The sequence below is a fragment of the Nycticebus coucang genome, chromosome 6 (genome assembly GCF_027406575.1).
Source record: "Nycticebus coucang isolate mNycCou1 chromosome 6, mNycCou1.pri, whole genome shotgun sequence".
Classification (NCBI taxonomy): domain Eukaryota; kingdom Metazoa; phylum Chordata; class Mammalia; order Primates; family Lorisidae; genus Nycticebus; species Nycticebus coucang.
The window spans coordinates 50,751,505-50,771,716 of NC_069785.1; the positions used below are offsets into that span (position 1 = coordinate 50,751,505).

A 20,212-nucleotide genomic window follows, 5' to 3' on the forward strand; every position below is an offset into this window, starting at 1 on the left:
TTATCCCTTGTCTTCTCTATGACAGCCACGCTAGTAGGTATGAGATGACATCTCATTGTGGTTTTGATTTGCATTTCTCTGATGAGTGGTGATGTTGAGCACCTTTCTATATAGCTGTTGGCCATTTTTATGTTTTCTTTGGAAGAATGTCCATTCATCCTTTTCAACAATCTAAGCCTACAAACTTAGTAGTAGTCTAGGGACGGGCCTTGTGAGTCTCTCAACGTATGCTCTGTCTGTAACAGTGTGTGGTGAAGACCTAGGAGGCCAGGGCAGACACTCTGGGTTTCCTACCTATATCTTTTAACCTTTTCTCTTTCCTCCTTTTCCCCTTACTAACAGAATCCCCAATGTATCCAGCTTAAAAACAAACATTGTTTGGCCTCTCTTGAAGCCAAGAGACCAATGAGGTGGAAATGGGTAAAACTTTAGGAAAAAATATTTACAAGGGGGCTAACTCAGCCAACAGGTGAACTATTTGTCCTTGGTCTTCCTTCTTTCTGTTGCTGTGCTGCAATCCTGAGCAGGAATGAGGATGGAAGCCATGTGTTAAGAAAGGCCAGATAGACAGAAGGGGCTTGGGTTATTGATGACTGTAGATCACCATGAAAGCCTGGCCTACTTAATCAATGGACTTTTCCTATATAACTAACAAAGTAAACCTCTGTCTTATTTAAACTCTGGTCTTTTGAGCTTTTGTAATGACCTAATCCAAAGTGATAAGAGGAGTTTTTAACTTGTGCTTTGCAGACTGTAGCTAAGGAGTCATGGTTCTGCAGACGCATTCCTACCAAAGGAGGGCTCTACAAAAAGGTTTCTTACTAGAATCAGTTCATCAGCTCTTAAATAGACTTTCCTATAGGCCAATGAAAGCATTAATCTCCATTGATTGAAAGTAGAGTCTTTACAAAATAACATCTTAACTGAAAGTCTTACATCTAACTACTTCAAATGTCCTAAGCATGGCTGAGAATATAAAAATAAGTGCCCAAAGACATTTAAAAATACTACTAAGTCAACACTAAAACTTTGGCTTGTGGTTTTCTTTTAGGTGAGCACCTTGGTCTGTCTTGATCTAGATAATAGTTGTAATAAGTTTTCTTCTCCAGAACCCAAGAACTCAAATTGAAATGTTAGACTCTCTGTCAAAAGCAAAAACTAAAAGCTGATTGATTGAACAGAAGGAATGTGAAATATTATAAAAATATAGATGTATACACTCATAAAGCTCAGCCATTTGGGGACACAGAGTTCAGGGGCAACAGATTTATTGCATTCCACACACCCCTGCCGGCATGCATGGTCCTAGAACAGCACCATGACTGTTAGAAGGAAGGCTCCATTTTCACTAGAAGAAAAAGGAGGTTGAATTCCAATCAGCATTCACTTCTAGTTATACACCCAAGAAAAGTTGAAAACACATATCCATGCAAAAGGTTACATGGGAATGTTCATTACAGCATTACTCATACTCGCCCCAAAGTAGAAGCACCCACAGGTCTATCGACTGCTGACTGAATAAGCAAAATGTGTATTTCCATACAATGGAATATCATTCAGCAATGCAAAGAAATGAAGTTCTGATGTGTGCTACTACATGGATGAACCTTGAAAATGTGACACTCAATGAAAGGAACCAGACACAAAGAACCATGTATGGGATGATTTCATTTACATTCGTCTCTAGAAGAGCAAATTCTCAGGTACAGAAAGCAGGTAGTGGCTGCCAGGAACTATGCAGGGAGCCTAGGGAGTGACTGCTAATGGGGACAGGGCTTCTGTGGGGGTGAGGAAAGGTTGTAAAACTAACCATTGGAGAAGGTTGCGCGATTCTCCCGATATACTAAAAACTCCTGAATTGTACAGTTAAAGAGTGAATTTTATGGAACATGAATTATATCTCAATAAAACTGTTATAAAAAATAAACTATAGATCTAGAAAAAAACTGGCATTTTCCTCTTAAATGTTTTTAACAGGTATCAACCATCTATGAAGAGAAAGAAGCATATAATCTTCATTACCAAAGGATTTTCACACAAAATACTAAGTTTTTATTAGATTAACTTCTAAAGGGAAAAGCTTCAATTATCTGAAAAATTCAGGAATTGCTTAGTGATGTTAATTCAATGAATTTTACTGTCAGGATTCCTGCTGGTGTCAATGACAGTGTCTGCTGGGGATCTTATGCCAATGAAACAGCCCCACTCCTTTTAACTCACTTCACTGGTTGGGTAATGACTCACAAGAGTTTCTGCTTTTTCTCAGTGTGTGTAGGAAGCATTAACTCACTAGCAGGTGAGCCACATCAAGTCTTTCTGGAAGTCAGCAGGGTATAAATCATAAATAAACATATTACCCAGGAGTATGCACGTTATGCTTCCTGGAGGCCTCCGGGATCAATATTCATTGCTCGCCCAGGCCCAGGGCCTCTCACAGTGATGCCGACATCCTTCCTCATCCTTCCGCCTCCGTCTGCCTCCCACCCCCTTCCTCTCCTCCTTCACTTCCTCCTCCTTTTCATACGTGATAGCCTAGTTAGGAAATGCTTAACATTTTCTGAAAGGAGATTTGGAGATTTATCACACATTCCAGGCCAGAATCGCTTTCATTTGTTTCAAGTTATGACTTTCCCTGGATGGCCCTTCCCGGGTCTTTACATACCATCTTCCTTGCTCTCTGGGCGAAACATTCAGAACATTTCCTCCCCAAAACATTCCTATCATTGGACGGGGCACTGTGATACAGTGCCTGCAGTTTAGCCTTTATTTTCAAAGAACTTTGCAACAAATTGCTGCCTGTCATAATAGATAAAGAATTTAAGATTTAGTGTTGCAATACAGAATACAAATGTCTACATACAATAACTAAGAAAACGCCATGAAGGCTACGTTGAACAGTTTGATGAGAATATTTCAGATTGTATATGAAACCAGCACATTGTACCCCTTGATTGCACTAATGTACACAGCTATGATTTAACAATAATAAATAAATAAATAAAGATTCCACTGTAATTTATAGATTATGTGTCACTCTTCCTCTTTGGCTTGAAAAGGGCATGCAAATTTTAAAATCATTTTTGAATCTTGAAAGTTAAACATTTTTTTCCCAAATGACATCTATTTTAATGCACATGGTTTAAAACATGAGCTTTTGATATAAAATAAAGATCGTGTGAAAAGAAAAATAGCAAAAAAAAAACAAGATTTAGTGTTGAACAAAGGTTTCTTTAAGTGAACAGCTTCTGTCTGCTCTAAATGGATTAACATATTTTTTTAATATCACCTCTGTATTTGAAGGGGTTGAGAAGAGATAGTTGGAATAACTCAGGTCCTAAGAGTCCAGCACTATGCAGACAGGAAGTGTCATCTCCCATGTGCTGTATATAATGTACATACTGGGGGATTTGTGGGGGGGCTGGGGGTGCAGTTAGAGCCATTCTGAAAAGTTTTAGGCATTGCAAACATTCAGTACTTCGAGATATTTTATTTGCAAATCAAAAACTCCTCAAGTATCTCTTCATCTGGCCAAAATAAGCATCTTTAACGTCATTTCAGAAACGAGCAACAAAAACAACAAAAAAAATCAGCATAAAACAGATCAGTGTCTGGCTGGGTTCTCCAGGCCCTGCTCCTCCCCAGTTTTGTCTCTTAATGAGTAATGACTAGAAAGGTGACCCATTCCCCAAGAGCTAAGACATGGGGCTGCTACTGGGAAGTCAGCCAGGTGCCCAGATCTCCCAGTCAGAGACAGAAAAGCATGTCGCAGATGAGCACACACGGTATGATCTTCATCTACATCAACCATGACGTCTGTGTGGGTATATCAACACACAGGGGCTCGGGAAAAAGTCTGAAAGAATATAAAACAAACTGTTAACAGTGGCAATTACCCTAAAAAAGGACTTTCACTTTTTACCTTCTGTATTACTTGCATTTTTCCTAAAATGAACATGTATTACTTTTGATAGTTCAGAAAATACGTTAACAAAAAAAAAAATTGTAAACAAAATGAACTCAAAAAGTCAATCCTCATAGCTTGGCCTTCCTTTTTCTTGTCTATTTAAAAAAAATACATGTAAAAGAACAATCTCATTCATTCACTGGGATCCTGGAGACCTTTGTTCCCTTAAAATATATCCGCTTGGTTGGGTTAAGAATTTTGGGTTTTGCTAGAGTGTATCTCTAATAGTTAATGTCATCACCCATGAGAAAGATACAATTTTTTCCAAATGACAAACAAAAGCTATTGAGAAGAAATTCCATCTGCCTTTGTGACAACCATTATTCTAATTTGTTTAATGTTTATAAAATCCTAACGAAATGTAAAGGGCACCCTATAAGATGCAGGTTGTTATTAAGGAAAACAAAAACCAAGGCATGTTCACTTAGTCTTCAGCTGGTAAAAACATTTGACAACAGTGGAGGGAATGCAAAACTCGTACGTTTTCTACTTTCTTTGTAAAGGGAAAGGTTATAGACGAGTTTCTAAATAGAAACATCCCCAGAGATAACCTTCTAGTTGTTGATTTAGTTTCTCCTGAATACAGGGTCTTGGATAGAATTCTGCACAGGCAGTCATGGTATCTGTTGCATTCCTAGTTGTGTTTTTTATTTTCTAGGTTGCCTTGGGATACTCTCTCTATAGTATTTTTCCTGAACAGTAACCATTTCACGATTAAGTACAATAGTACTGCTCTTCAAGGGCACAATGTTAAATTTACTAGAACAGAAAATTAAATGTTAAACAGGTTCATTAATTACAACTATGCAGCAATGGTGCATAAGTAATGACAAAAATCAGAAATCCATTGTGAGACATATCAACAAAGCATGTTGCTGAATTGTTAACACAAAATTCAATATCATGAACTGGTGACTGATCTCCATCGTCTGACCACAACTTGCTGCAGCCAGCAGGCTACTAGTGAGTCCACACTTTCTGGAGTGACAACTTGAATCGTGGGCTTACCCAGATTCCTGCTGTATTTGTGCCACACTTGTGTATAGCAATTAGAATTGCTATTGAAATTGCATCATCTAAGTAGATTTTAAACACACAAATAAAATATGACTGTTGATTTTTAAAAGGTAGTTATTCTATGAAAATTGAGTCAAAAGCTTTGGAAAGACCTTATGAAGGCAAGTTGCTTTTAAAAATAATGTTAAATTTCATAAAGAAATGGCATAGGTTTGAGATGATGGATATGCCAACTACTCTGATAAGCCTCTGGCGTGTGTGTATCAACACATCAGTACGTGCCCCATAAATATATACAAGCATTGTATGTCAATTAACAATAAAATATAACATTTAAAAAGAAAAAAATAAAAATAAAAATAATGTTAAATTAGAGGTAGATAAAACTACTCGAAAAGACATGTTTAAAAAAAATGAAACAGTTCCTATACCCAGATTTCTTTGAAGATGACTCTAAGAGCTCATTCCTCTAAAGAAATTGAAAGGAGGAATGTAGATGAGGCACTATGGGTGGAATTTATGCAAGAACAACGAAATATGAGTCATTGTGTCTATGAAATTCAGAGAAAGGGCCCTGACCACAATGCAAAAGCTCATTTATATAAGTTTAAGTGTCAAAAGTATATACATAACATTCTTATTTTCCTTCTACAATGACAAGTCTCCATAGTATCAGAGAAGAGCCCGTCTACAATATAAGAAGAGGAAACACGTCTTCTTTACTACCTTAAGAAAACCACATAGGGTGGCACTTGTGGCTCAAGGAGCAGGGCGCCGGCCCCATATGCTGGAGGTGGTGGGTTCAAACCTAGCCCCAGCCAAAAAGCTGCAAAAAATAAAAATAAAAATAAAGAAAACCACATAAAATTTCTGTGCCTTGGTGAAACAGTTGTCCAATAAGGACACTTAATTGCTTGGCTTGAGCCACAAAGTGCACACCAGGCTAGATGTTCTCCCTCACTCTGCCTCCCTGCTGGCACCTCCCTCTTGTCTAAATGACTCTGCCTGCCACCCTGCGCTCAACACATTAGAAACTGACCTTCTTATGGTCCTGCCCAATACTGCTTCTCCTTCCGTGGTCCCATGTCTTTCTTCTCCCATACCCGACGGTAGGCCACCTACCTGAGGCCAGGCTGGTTGAATTCTACCCTCTTCCTTTGCCCTCTGCATCAAATTATTCTTCTATAATATCTCTACTTCTTTACTGCATTGCCTCTATCAAGACCCTTATATGCATAGTTCTCACCTTGATGATTGCTATAATCACCTCCTAAAGGGCTTCCCCTGTTCCACTCACTCCCTCCTCTAGCACAAATAAATCCTCTTGCCTTTGCTCAACTGCCACAGCTCCTTAACCTGATGTTTAAGATCTGCTTAAAGCTGGCTCAAATCTCAGTATAATTATCCACCAGTCTTTTTTCAAGTGGCCTCTTCTCTAGCCGAGCTAAAATCAGTCCTCTCTCTTGTACACAAGCTGTGTTCCTTGTCCACAACCCCTCCACCTGGAATGCTCTTTTAAAATACATATATATTCCCTGTGGTTAAATTTCTATTCAATCTTTAGAGACCACTTCAAACTCCAACTCCCTGGGAAGCTTTCCCTGGGAGCTAGGAGACATTTCCTCCTCTCAGAGTTCACTGCACCAATGTGTCTGACCATGCCGTAGGCACGTATCATTTTCCACCTTGTATTATGATGACCCATCTCCTGGTTTCAAATGAAAGCTACAACAGCAGAGTTTGCCAATCTGTGCTTCAGAGAATACTAGTTCCAGGAGAAGCTGATCAAAGAAATTTTAAAATATCATATATGATGGTCCCCACATTAGAAACTGTAATAGGGACAGAAGACAATGGGTACATGTGAGGAGTGCCACACAGCTGGGGTGGGCAGGACTTGATGAGGGAAGGCTGGTGGTGGGGCAGGGCAGGGAGTAGCTAGGAATGGCCTCTGGATTTCTGACTTGGACAATGGGGAGTCCTAGTCCTCAAGTGTGTGAGAGGAGACAGTGGTGGTGTGGTCAGGGACGATTGAAGTTAATGTCCTAAAGGACAGGGGTAGTAGAAAGACTGATGGCCAGACTCTGTGGATGTCTCAGTTCTCACCTGTCTTGAATGCCTCGTGGGTTTGGGTGTAGCTTTGACCAACTTCTCTCTCCATGAAATGCTCCCCTTCCCTCCCTAGATGACTTGTCCTCTCTCGATCACCCTTTTCACGCTGCTCAAACTTCTCCTCCCCCTCCGTGGGATCCCCAAATTCTAAATTCTGTTCTACGTCCCCCACCCCTTTGGCAGGCTTGTCCTTGCCATGGGCCCCAGTGACCGTGGCAACAACCACAGTTTCTCCTCGGTCCTAACTATTCTACTTTCTACTGGAGATTTCCACCTAGATCCTTTGAGCGCAACACATGCAAATGGGACTCATCCCTAACCCTATACTTTTTCTGCCCCTCATTTTCCTGCCTATTGCAATCACTCAGACTCCCCACTTCCAAGTAGGCAAGAAGCCAGCTGATTCTTCCTCCCGGGGTGTCCCAGCTTCTCCTTCATTCCAGTACCTCTGTTCTCACTCTGCTTCTAGTCTGGTCTCCCTCCTCTCCGATCCTCTCTGAGCAGCATAGCTCCCTAAAGCACACCTCTGCATTTGTTAGTCCCCCCCTTTTTTTCTGGACCTCCGCCTCAGCTAGTCTAGTCTAATAAGTCCAGAATGGGGCAGGGAATCTACGTTTTTTAAAAGTGTGTTTTCACTGAAATAGGTGGTCCTCAGCAAAGTTTAGGAAATACTACAATGAAGAGCCAGTGAAGTAAATAAACAGCTTTCCAAAATGCAAATGCTTTTCACTCGGCTGCCCTGAGGGCATGGGGGCTGACCAGTAGAGGAATTCTTGGCGCCTTTAGAGAGTAAAGCAGGCCTTCTCTGGTGGGCACCATAAGGAAAGACTTGGGTAAGAAAGTTCCACCAGGGTGGCACAGCTGACCAGGAGAAAGTATGCCAAAGGGACATGGCACAACATCAAAATCAAATTTAGTCTATTATAATTTTTTTTCCCAAAAGCATCCCTAAACCTTTGAAAGTCCATTCTCCCGGGCCAGGCACGATGGCTCACACCTGTAACCCTAGCACTCTGGGAGACCAAGGCAGGTGGAGTGCTTATTCAAGTTCAAGACTAGCCTGAGCAAGAAGAAGACCCCGTCTCTATTAAAAATAGAAAAATTAGCCAGATGTTGCAGTGGGCACCTGTAGTCCCAGCTACTTGGGAGGCCGAGACAAGAGGATCACTTGAGCCCAGGAGTTTGAGGTTGCTATGAGCTGTCACACACCAAGACACTCTATAGCCTGAAGCAACAGAGTGAGACACTGTCTCAGAAAAAAAAAAAAAAAAAAGAAAGAAAGAAAGTCCATTCTTCTCCCTCCACCTGGGACCTAGTGTGAGAGAGGCTCTGTGCTAAGCTCTTCACATATATTTTCTCATTTCACCCTCTCCCTAACCATATGAGAAAGCTTACCAAGCACTATTGCTCTGGGAAATTTCATTGCCCCAAAGAACTAAAGTACAAACTAACCCTTGACCCACACCACTTTGCAAAATAGGGACAGCCTGTACTAATCCTGGAGTTTTTCTGCCTTCAAAAACTCTTTGCAACATTGTCAGGCAAGGAAAGGCTTTCTAGGTTGAGAATGAAGGATCCCGTCTGTTGGGCCTACCCCAGCCCTTGGTACTGCTTGTACTTTGCATAAAAGAAAAATGCCCAACATGTTTGTCCAAGAAGAAGGTGTTCACAGCTTCTCTCTCAGGTGAGAGAGAACAGTGAAAGACAGAGGAGTTAGAGACGTCTTCACAGTCACATGCCACAGATGGGACACAGAACTAGCCACCTTCAGGGGCACACAAGTGATATACCCAAGGGAAGCTGGGCAGGAGGGAGGTGGGGCAGACTGGACTCCCAAGCTGGGGGCACCACTTAGATTGCTGCCTGGGTGATGGAACTGTCCTATCCAGTTCAGGGTTGGTTCAATCCCATCCATGTGATGACATGGTACTGCCTTTAGAGTAATATAAACATGAAAGTGAAGAGGAAGGCACATTGGGAAAATGACCCCAAGATTTGTAGAAGATGAATGAAATCATGGAGGCCAGGTCATGAAGCCCTGGTCCAACATGACCACCTACCATCCAGAGGGGCCTCCGTAGACAAAAGGGTGAAATTGGCAAAGCCAATGCTCTTTGGGCATTCCATGCTCACTTTTTTCTTCTCACTGTTACTTTAAGGCAATTTTCCTATTAGAAAAACATTTTCATTATGGTCTTTTTAAAAAGCACACCCAGCATTTCCATCAAGTAGAGACATCTAGCAAAGTATATTTGGTTCAGGGAGTGACAGATGTTGAAGGAAGAGGGGTAGAAAACAGAATGCTGTACATAGAAATGGGGGCTCTTGCCTGGATTCCCCACTCAGTAGTTGTGCAGTCTGGGGCATGTCTGAGCCTCAGCTTCCTCCACTGTGACATCAAGAGCTTGGACTCACTGATCTCTAAGACTCCTTCTTGCAGCTAATGCTCTGGTGTCCAGGGACATGGGAGGACTAAAGGGATCATGGGGCACATGAAGGTCTCAAGAGAATGACAGGAAAACAGGTCAAACCTGCCAGGATTTTCCTAAGTTCTAGAAGAATCTACTTCTACATCTATCCAGTAAAGAAACCGGAAGGAAAATGTAACACCCTCAATGCCAAGTTGTCAATTTCAGTTGAAATTATTTTTTTCCTCCCACCTATATCACCTCCCTCTTAACTGCCAATAACTTAGAAAAAAGGGAAATTCAGAGAGGCAGAAAGCATCTCCCTCAGCTGTGAGTACCAAACCACAACTCCAAGCTCCAGCTTTGTTGTACATACACAATGGGACTATCTCTCCAGGGAGATACAAATCACCCTTTCTCCAGGTAGGAGTTACTATATTGTCTATACGTGTAGCAGGGCCTTTTTCTCTTACACTTTTGTCCAGAGAGAATAGAGGATTAACTCTTACTGCTCCTGCCGTCGTCACGTTGGACACCCAGTCCCAGTCTGGTCTGGCTGGCTAGACCACATGAGCAATGCCACGCTCCTAGGATCCCAGCCACCAGCACTCACCTCTTCCAATCCTGGCCTGTCCTCTGGACCAGCCCTCCCTCCATGCTTCCCTGCAATCCTACACTTGGGTGGTATTCCACAACCTGTCTCCTCTCCACATATACCGCCTCCACCCATGCCAGTATAACACCCTTCTTTCTGCCTTCTTGGTGAACAGCTCAGTGCTAGTGAGAAGGTGCTAAAGTAGAAGCTAAAACACCCTGAAGGACATTCTTTCTCTGCTATCACAAAGATGCTAAAAATTATTTCCTTCAGGAAATGCTTTCTAACCAGAAACAATCCTAATAGTAAGGGATTTCAGACAGGTAGAAGACCTGGAATCTCAGAATGGTAGACAGCATTTTGTTCAGACTTCTCATTTTAAAAAATAAGGCCCAGAGAGGTTAAGTGACTCCTTCAAGATCACACATCTGGCTAGTGTAGGAGCCCTTATTTTAACCCAGGTCTTCTAACTCCCAGACTTCTCTTTTTTGTATGGAAAAACTACTTGTATAGCCGGGCGTTGTGGCGGGCGCCACAGTCCCAGCTACTCAAGAGGCTGAGGCAAGAGAATCACCTGAGTCCAGGAGTTGGAGATTGCTGTGAGCTGCGTGATGCCATACCACTCTACTGAGGGTGATAAAATGAGACTCTGACTACCAAAAAAAAAGAAAGAAAGAAAGAAAAACTACTTGAGATTGATATAACATTGTGGTACTGTGGTCTACATCTAGTCTAGACAACAGATAATTGACAACTAGTAGCTTACTGGTTGAACAATAAGAGGCAATATTAGATGGGGGAGGATGGATGGGAAGAGTATGCTGTGCCAATTTCAAATTCACACAAATTCATATGTACACTCAAAGGTGCTGAAGGAAGGCCTATGTAAGCAAACATACTGCAATAAATGCTCTTAGGGACTGTTATGGGTTGAATTATGTCCCCCCAAAAGACATCCTGAAGTCTTAACTCCAGAATCTTTGAGTGTGACCTTATCTGGAAAGAGGGTCTTTGCAGATATAATCAAGTTCAGATGAGGGTGGGCCCTGATCCAGTAACTGATGTTCTTCTCAGAGGGAGTTTGGCAGTGTACACACAGGGAGAATACTGCGACAAAGCAGAGGCAGAGATAAGAGTGACACATCTCCAAGCCAAGGATCACCAAGAATTGCTGGCAACCGCCAGAAACTGTAGGAGGAAAGAAGGACTCCTCCCCTAGAGCTTTTAGAGAGAGCGTGGCCCTGTTGATACCTTGATTTCAGACTCTAGCCTCTACAGCTATAAGAGAATAGATTTCTGTTGTTGGAAGCTACCCAGGTTGGGGTACTTGTGACCACGACCACAGGAAGCTAAAAAGTCTGGAGAAACATCTGGGCTGGTCTGACATGAGGATACTGAAATCATGCAAATGGATGCAACGGGCAAGGCCTGCGGGTTGGCCCTTTAGAGAAACTGTCCTGTTCAGTGTGGTGCTTCATCACTCTCCTCCACCCCCCAATTCCCAGACTGCCTTTCTTGCTGGGAGGTAAGTGAGACGGTGGGAAAGGAGGGGTGCTACAGTTAGAGAGACTTGGATGGGAATCCCCAGCCTGCTGCTTGGTCGTTGTGAAGTGCACCTTAGATCACAAACTCCTGGGGCTGCAGTGTCCTCACCCACGGCATACAGCCTTCCTCAGAGTTCTATTGTGGGAACCACTGTGGCTGCCTGCTAAAGCTCTGTCAGCATGAATTTCTTTGCCTCTGTTGTATTAAGCCTTTGAACCAAGCTGGGGCTGAGAAAGAAAACTAACATTTCAGACACCTCCCACTTAGAGAGAGGAGCTGTCAGTCATTAAATACCAGCACTGTGGGGGGGACTCTCAAGGACATCCTAGCCAATTCTCTCATTTTATTTATTTATTTTTTAATAAAATAAAAATTTTATTAATCTCACTTTATTGCCCTCAGTAGAGTGCCATGGCGTCACAGCTCACAGCAACCTCCAACTCCTGGGCTTAGGCGATTCTCTTGCCTCAGCCTCCTGAGTAGCTGGGACTACAGGTGCCTGCCACAACACAAACAATTATTTTGTTGCAGTTTTTCCGGGGCCGGGTTTGAACCCACCACCCTCAGTATATGTAGACATGAAAGCACCAATCATGTTGTGTATTTTCCACACTCACCAGACAGTGTCGAGGACCTGGGAGACTCGTATGTGAATGTCTGACCAAGGATGAAGTGACTTGGAAGATCTCATAAAGAAATATGACTTAGTCTGATGGTGGGAACAAAGTCACCATTTGACACCATTTAATGGGCTCCACCCACCTCACCACTTTGCCCAGACTGGAATCCGACTGTTCAATTCCTGATTCAGTATCTGTCAAAGAATGCTTTGCTAGGTCACCTTCCCCCAGAGACCTTCAGAGAGTTTCAAGTCTGAGTTGGAAGAAGAGTTGTTCAAAAATAGGTTCTCAGAATTCATGAAGTGTTTTCAACTGTATAACTGATTCTACATCATAAAATCAAAAGAAGAGTCATGTTAACCCAAAGTCCACTCTAACTGAAGCAGATAGAAAATATAGTCTCTATTGCAAAGAGAAAAGATGCAAGAAAAAAATAAAGAGTAACTATAATGATGCCCTTCTTTATTCCCACCCAAGCTATGGCCTTTTTCACTTACCCTACTTCATTGCTCTCTGTAATACTTAATACCATCTGAAATATTATATTTACTTGTTTCTGCATTTATTCAATTAGGACCTATCTCTACTCACTAGAATGTTCCACAAGGGCTCAGATCTGGTCTGTTTTACTTCTTGGTGTCTGGAATTGATCGGTTTTATTCATTGATGCATAGTGCCTAGAACAGTTTCTGCTGCATCAATGGTTTACAGTACAGATTTGCTAAATAAATGAGTGAGTAAATTAGCAAATAAGTTTGGGCAAGGAGAGAAGCAGTTGTATGACATGGATAAGGAGGTAGAATATGGGGCCACATTTTTTCCTGCAAAATTTGTCCCTACATCCACTAGCCCTAGGCCACAGGAACTGTTGTAAAGGGTCATGGCATTAGGAAGGTTGAGAACCACTGCCCTAGACCAACTTGCCAGTAAGACCATCTCTCTTACCTCTCTACCTCTGAATCCATTATCACCAAGCAAGCTTTGATTTAAATTTATCTACTTGCTTTTTTCTACAGGTGGGAATATAGGGATCACTTGGTATGATATTTTCCAATGTAGATTAATAGGCTGACATTTCATTTTTTAAATTTGGTTCAGATCTCAAAAGAATTCTGAGGAACCGAACGTCAACCAGGATGGAAACCTGTGTTGAAGAGAGCTGAGAACAGCACACAGGAGACTTGAGTTCCAGATCTCACTTTGCTTTTGACTCACCTGTGTGGCCTTAAAAAAAATCACTTCTCTGGGGTTCAGGCTCCCCATAAAGGCATCGACCTTGATAACTTTTGAGTCCTTTCCATCGTTCAAAGTTAGAACTCTAGAAAAATCAATAAAGTAAGTTCTTCCATGTATTTTAACTCTGTAAGAGAATAGCTATTGGCAATCCTGTATGGTTCATTTGGGTTATGGGGTCAGTACTTTTCCTGGGGTCTGTTTTTGGCACCATGAAAAGACAGATGGTGTCCTCATCAAAAATCTAAAATGCCAGCAGAGGCACTCCCCAGGGAACGTGGAGACCACACAGCAACTCTTGTCATGTTTAAAATGGTACAGGCCTATGGGTGTGGGGAGGAGCTGGAGGTACAAGAAAAAGGAAAGGTGAGGCTGAAGATAGAGGATGTGCAGGCCACGGGAAGGCAGGTGCGGAGAGCACGGGACTGGAGAGTCACTGCTTCCCCCGTGAGGACCTGGCACACACCTCCACTTGCCAAATGAGAACGTGCCCGTGAACTTTGAGTAGACACATGAAAGTGTCTCCACTCTGAGCCACTTCAGCATGGGGAAGGACAAGAGCTGAGTGTTCTGTATATTTATCTTTTATCTTCTGTAGAAGTCTTAGTTACCCATTGGACAACACTGACCCTGCTCTCTCTGTAACCCTTCCAGCATTTATTAGTAGGCCTTCCTTGAGATCCTAATTTTGTGTTTGTGGTAACAGTTATTGAACTAGCTCTCCAGTTTATACCTTCTGATCAGACTTTTCACCTGAGTGCTAGTCTTATATGACTGCCCACCACGTTAGCATCTGGTAGACATCATCACTTTAAATTTGGTATGTCAAAAGCCAACGTAAAATGGGTCCCCTTCCTAATTCACTCTGTTTCTGCCATTGGCATCACTAATGTCATTCTGAGACTTTCATTTGGAAGGTATTTTTGGTCCTCACAACTCCCTGTCAAAAATCATCTGTAGCCTCCATAAACAATTAACAGACTCATCAGTCTATCCACTGCTCAACCATTCTTCACTATTCCATTATTATTTGCATTGTGATCTGAAATCATCTGATCAATCACCCAAGGTTGTTGAGGCTTCTCTCACAGCCTCTTGAATTCATCTTCTTTCTCTCCTCCCCACCTTAATCCATGTTCCTGCCCCTCATGTCTAACCCCCAAAAGTATCTTTCTCACTGGCCTCCCAGTCACTCCAAGCCATGGCAAATAAAACAACAGATTGGCCTTTCTAAAACTACTTGCATCAAGTCATGGTTTGCCTAAAAATCTAGGAGGGTTCTCATTTACCAATCAGTGTTTATAACCTCCTCATCTAGCATTTGGGAGCTTGGGTCACTGCTCCCTCGTCCCCAAACTGCACACGATCTGTCACCCACTACCCTCCAGGAGTCCCTTGCCCTTTCAGTTCCACCCAGCAATTCTCCTCTGAAGCCCAGACGGTGACTTTGCCTCTGTCCTTGCCCTACCTGGACTCTCCTTACTGCCAATCCAGACCTGGTATTTCTTCCAAGATGCACCTTCTCCTGAAGGTTCCTCACATAAATGAATCCCAGACCTCAGAAATCCTTCCCTTTTTCTGAATTCCCTCAGCATTTTCAGAGTATTTTCCTCTCATTATTTCATATGCATTTGTTGATCTCCTCGATTGAAATCTGAGCTCTAGAAGGGCAGAGGTCAAATCTTCATTTACCCAGATTTTGACTGGGCAAGGACAGATGGAAGGCCAGTTCGTTTTGCACATAGCTGGCAGACAAGGCCTACATGCTGCAGTGTGGGCAGTGAAGGCAATAAACATGCACCAGAGAGCTGAGACCAGCTATAGCACTAGGTTAGAGAGACTTAGCCATGTTTTGAGAAGTGTTTTTTAATGCTGAATTAAATTTTTAAAAAACAATTCAAGTCTTTACACCTCCATTATATTCATCCAAAATAGGATGGCCAATATATCCTACCAAGACTCAATTACTAATCAGCTTTGAGGTCCTTGACTCCTCCTGGTCAGAATGCTTGGTCTAGTGGGGACAGTGAAATCAACTGTCTCTATCAGATGTTGTCACTATGTCTGGTAACTACCTACAGGTTAACATCAGTTCATGCCCCTGGAACCAAAGGTTGTCTGACTTTCGGTACATGTAGGGAAATCTGTGAATCCAGCTCCACTCCCCCTGGGTCCAGTTGCACAATGTCTTGTCCAGACCTACAGCTCAGACACGTAATGGGCAGCCCTTTGCAGAAAGCAAAGAAGATGCCTCTTTCCCCAGGAGCTCTCAGGAGCCCGAGAGGGAAACGGACTTACCCTCACACAGTAGTTCATGCCTATCCCCAACAGGTGCTGCAGAAAGTGTCTGTCCGGCCTGCTCCTGGGGGGCGGCTCCCCAGGGCCGGGGAGCGGGCACGTGTTGGGGCTTGAGGCGTTCGCCCCCCTGTGCCCCACCCGGTCTGGCTGCGGGGAAGGTGCCGACTCAATCCTGCTTAGGCTGGTTTCGGGGGAAGCGGGGCCGCTGGGAGCCGGGTCCTGGCTTTCCTGGAGCTTCAGCCGCGGCACCTCTTTGGTGCCCAGGCAGAAGTTTTTCAGACTCAGCAAAGTGGCTGGGTTGGCCAGCTTCATGCTCGCCATGCGGGGGATCAGGGTGCACAGTGGGGTGGGGCTCTCCTGGGATGGCAAGGGGGCATCTTCAGCCGGCAGGGGAGGTGCCAGGGTGGGGTAGGGAGGCTGCTGTGAGCTCTTGTTGCCGCCCGAGCCTCCAGGGCTGCCCTCGTCCAAGGACGTGCTGGACTCGTTCCGAAAGCGGCTGTATTTGGCCCTGTGCAGCATCCCGGGGTGTCCGAAGAGTCCTACATACAGCACGAGTCCTGCCAGGCTGTCCTGGCCGCGTTCTCGCATAGCCTTGGCAGCCCCGGCACAGGATACAGTGGCATAAATCGCCTCCTGGTCCAGTAGGTAAACGGTTCGGACCCCAAACGCCTCCGCGCCCGCGCACCTCCAGGCGGCCCCCTCTCCTACTCCGCCTTCGCGCTCGCCCGCCGGCTCCGGCCGCTCAAGGGTGACAGCCCCGGGAGGAAAGCGCCTCCCGGCTCTGATTTCAGCCCCTCCCTGCCCAGGCAGCCGCGCCGCTCTTCTCGCCCGGGTTCCTTGCTGGGGGAGCCTGGACCCGGACTCCGGAGGCGGGGGTCGTTCACAGCCCACTCTCAGGCACAAAACCCGGCGAGCACCCGGCCCAGCCGTCCTGCCGCATCCTCGCAGGAGCCCGGTAGAAATACTGAGCGCCCTCCACCCCACGAGCCTTCCCTTCTGCACACAGCAACTTTCAAACCTGCCCCTTTCGGCTCCCACAGGGCGGGGCAAGGACTGGCCTATTAACCCTTTATTTGTTCCAGTGATTGTTCATTTTTAAAGGAAAAAAGAAATGTCTGTATGAGCCAAAGGTCCTTCTGCCGGGGTCCGTCGATTCTGCGGGCTGCCTTCCCTTGGAAGAGGTTTGCCTCCTGCCCGGTTCTGGGCCCGGCCGGGAGTGCTAGAGACGCGCGCTGCTCCGCCTTGTCTCGCTGAGCAGCGATCGGTCGGTGCTCCTCAGATTCCCCTCCCGGCCTGCCCACCCTCCTCAGAGCTTCCCTCCCTCCGCGACTCCTCTGCGAGCTTTTTTCGGAAGCTCATTCGCCGCCCAAGGCTGAGATGTGCAGGATGATGCACACAGTGTTGAAATTTTTATGAATGAACTTGGCCGAATGAATTTCTCTCTGTGTGCAAGCTAATAAATCTGTGAATGAAGCTGAGAAGAGCTGTAATTGACTGACGGTCTCAGAGGTGCTGGGTTTTTATCCAATCAGGCGGCAGCTTGATGACTCAAGCGCCATAAATACACTAAACTAGTAGCCGGGAGAAATAAAGCAAGGGGGAGAGAAGGGAGATTTTATTTCATGCTGTCGGATGAATGGGTTAAAAGGAAAGGCAGTCTTTGCTACACATCTTCAGTAAGATGGAGAGCAGCAGATTAAAAGATTTATTTTCTTGCTTGTTGAGGTGGCCGGGAAGCCAAGCAGAAGAGCTAAAAATTAGATCCATTCTTCCAGGGATATTAGGACATATGGTTCACAACTCCAGTGGGAAGCTATGATGCATTTTTCTTAGAAACATAGTTCTTTTTTATTGATTGTTGGTTCCATCTTCCGTCTGGTGCAACTTCCTGTACCTATCAAATGCATTCTGAAGACATGATGACAACCGCAGAGGCTTAGCACACAGGAAGCCAAACCCGGAGCTGAGGAAAAAAATGGCAGGTTCTTTAGGAATGGAGAAGGGGGAGCTGCTGAAACACCAGGGATGGGGGGTGTAGGGTGAGGTGGAAATTACATACAGGAAGAGTTAAGAAAATCTCAGGGGGAGGTTGCATTTCTCTGTGGGCCACAGCTCTGGCATCTGAAATTATTCATTAATTCAAAAATTAAAACAAACTGCCAACCAAGGGAATCAGGGATGTCACCTTCATTATCTTATTGACCCCAGGCTGCATTAAGCTCATGTGTATTCCTGACTTTGGTAGCCTGAGCTTTCTTGGGATCCAAAGACAGGTTCTGAATGAAATGGTTGAGAGTGACCATTGGAAAAGGCATCATCCTTGCCAGCTTCTGCTCCCCCAAGGAAATAACGCACCATTCACAGCCTGTCTGTCAAACTTGTTTGGGTGTGTTTTTCTCTGGGAAGGCCTTTCCACAGTTCATAAATTTTCCTTCAACACAACCTCCCCCACATCTCCTCTTGGCAAAACCAAGGGAGTGGCTAAGTCAGCTGGACCGGGTATCACTGGAGCTGAGAGTGAAATAACCAATTTGACACCTCTTACTCCTCATTCCTTTTTCTTTCTTCCCCTTGACTCTCTTACCCTCCCCCGACCCTTCCTTGCATATGCTAGGATGACCCTGTGCTGTGCTGCCTTGAGAGAGTTACTTTACCTCTCTGTGTTTAAATTTCCTCATCTACTGGGAGCAGCTACCTAATGGAAATGTGAGGACATAATGGAAGTGTGAGGAGGGTTTAGGAGGTAACACTACTCTCTGGAAAGTCTGGGCCCAATGCCCCACACAGTGCCTGCCTCACTAAGTGCATGTGAGCAGTATAAAGAAAGGCTACGAGAGCAGGGCTGCCTCCCCCGAAGCTTGCACTGTCACGGTGTAGTCTATGACATTCTAGGCAATGAGAAAGAAAAATTAGCACAAAGGATGCCAAGAAAGCTAACATTGTGCAAAGAACCCACTTCCTAACAATTGTAGGGGTTGGAGGAGGTGCGAAAGGACAGGGCCTGCCTGCCTGATGGGACCCCTTACTGAAATCTTCACAAGAGCAATATTAGATCCCTGGGGAGCCAGCTCGCTCAGATAGGTGCCATTCTGCCCTGACTCCAGGGACTCAGACTGTTCTGCATTCCTCAGGAGGAGTAAGTCCTGGGAGGGTTGGGCAGTGGGGACCAAGTGGGACTAGGTCAGGTGAGAAAGCAGTCACAGCCACTGTGGGCTGCTTCTCTGCCCTGTCATTGGGAACCCTAGAGACCCTGGCAGCTTTGCCAGGGCCTTTAATGAGGGTAAAAGAGACCAGAACTGCAACTGGGAAGTGGGGGACAGCCTCTATAAGGCTGGGCAGCTCTCTCAGTCCCAACAGCTCAAGACAAGGCTCATCAACGGTTTGCTTTTCCCCAGGACATTAGAAAACATTCTCTTCAATTTGTAATGATGGAAGTAGTATTAATAAGAGCTACTATTTTGGAACACTTAGAAGTTTACCTACTCATCCTATTATTATAACAATTTCAGAGGTTGGGGTTATGTTCACCACCACTTACAGATAAAGAAACAACTGAGAACAAGTGCATTGGCTTAGCCAAGATCCTGGGGGGACAACAGTTGGACAATGAAGCCTGGATGGCTCCGGCAGTTCAGCCTGATGGCAAAGCCTGTGCTGGTAGCCACTGTACTCTGCTGCCTCCCAGGGGACCAGAGTGCTCAAATCTAGATCACAGAACTATGTTGAAGACCGCAGGCATCCCATTGCTCCCTAGAGATCTGAGAAATGACAATGGGAGGAAAAGCTGGGAATTTCTTCAAGGTTCTAGAACTGTTGGGAAGCCTGAGCCAGCCCGCACAAATTGGCCAGAAAAAGGCCTGGCAGAATATTCTCCTACATGCTGTTTTTCCTGTATCTACCCCTCCACAACTCCCAAGAGAAGGTGTATTTAGCTCAAAGACAATTTCTCAGTTGTGAAAATAATACTACAATAAGATATCTCAGGAAAACTTGGTTAGCTGTGTGCACTTAGCAGCATAATATAGAAAGAACCTTAGCCTGGGAATTATGGAACCAGCTGAGGGATTTTGAGATTGAGACTTAGTTTTCTTCCCTGTATAATGGGCATGATAATAACAAATAATATCTGCTGAGCACTTACTCAGACCATGTCCTAAACTAAGTGCTTCACATTTAAGCCTCCTAGAAACTATGCAGCAAGGGCTATTTATCATTTACGGACTTTTCCAAGTCACATAGCCAGGGAGTCGAACGTCTGGTGTACAACCAAGTGCTGGCTCACTGCAACCCCGTTCCCTTATCCACCGTGATGCAATCCAGTGTGTGCAAGAACCCAACTGCTACACCATACTCACTAAATGTTACTTCTTGCTCCCTTGTCCTCCTTGGAGAGCACCCCTATACAATTCACCCCAAATAT

General features: G+C 44.5%; 1 protein-coding gene across 1 annotated transcript in view; it reads right to left on the minus strand.

Moving 5' to 3' along the window:
* The window catches only part of SHC4 (SHC adaptor protein 4), a 118,631-nt gene extending 101,963 nt beyond the window's left edge, over positions 1 to 16,668 (minus strand). The window contains exon 1 of the mRNA XM_053594039.1: positions 15,793 to 16,668. Coding sequence (XP_053450014.1) covers positions 15,793 to 16,380 — 588 coding nt within the window. The 5' untranslated portion in view covers positions 16,381 to 16,668. The remainder of the gene's footprint in view (positions 1 to 15,792) is intronic.
* Positions 16,669 to 20,212: the final 3,544 nt, after the last annotated feature.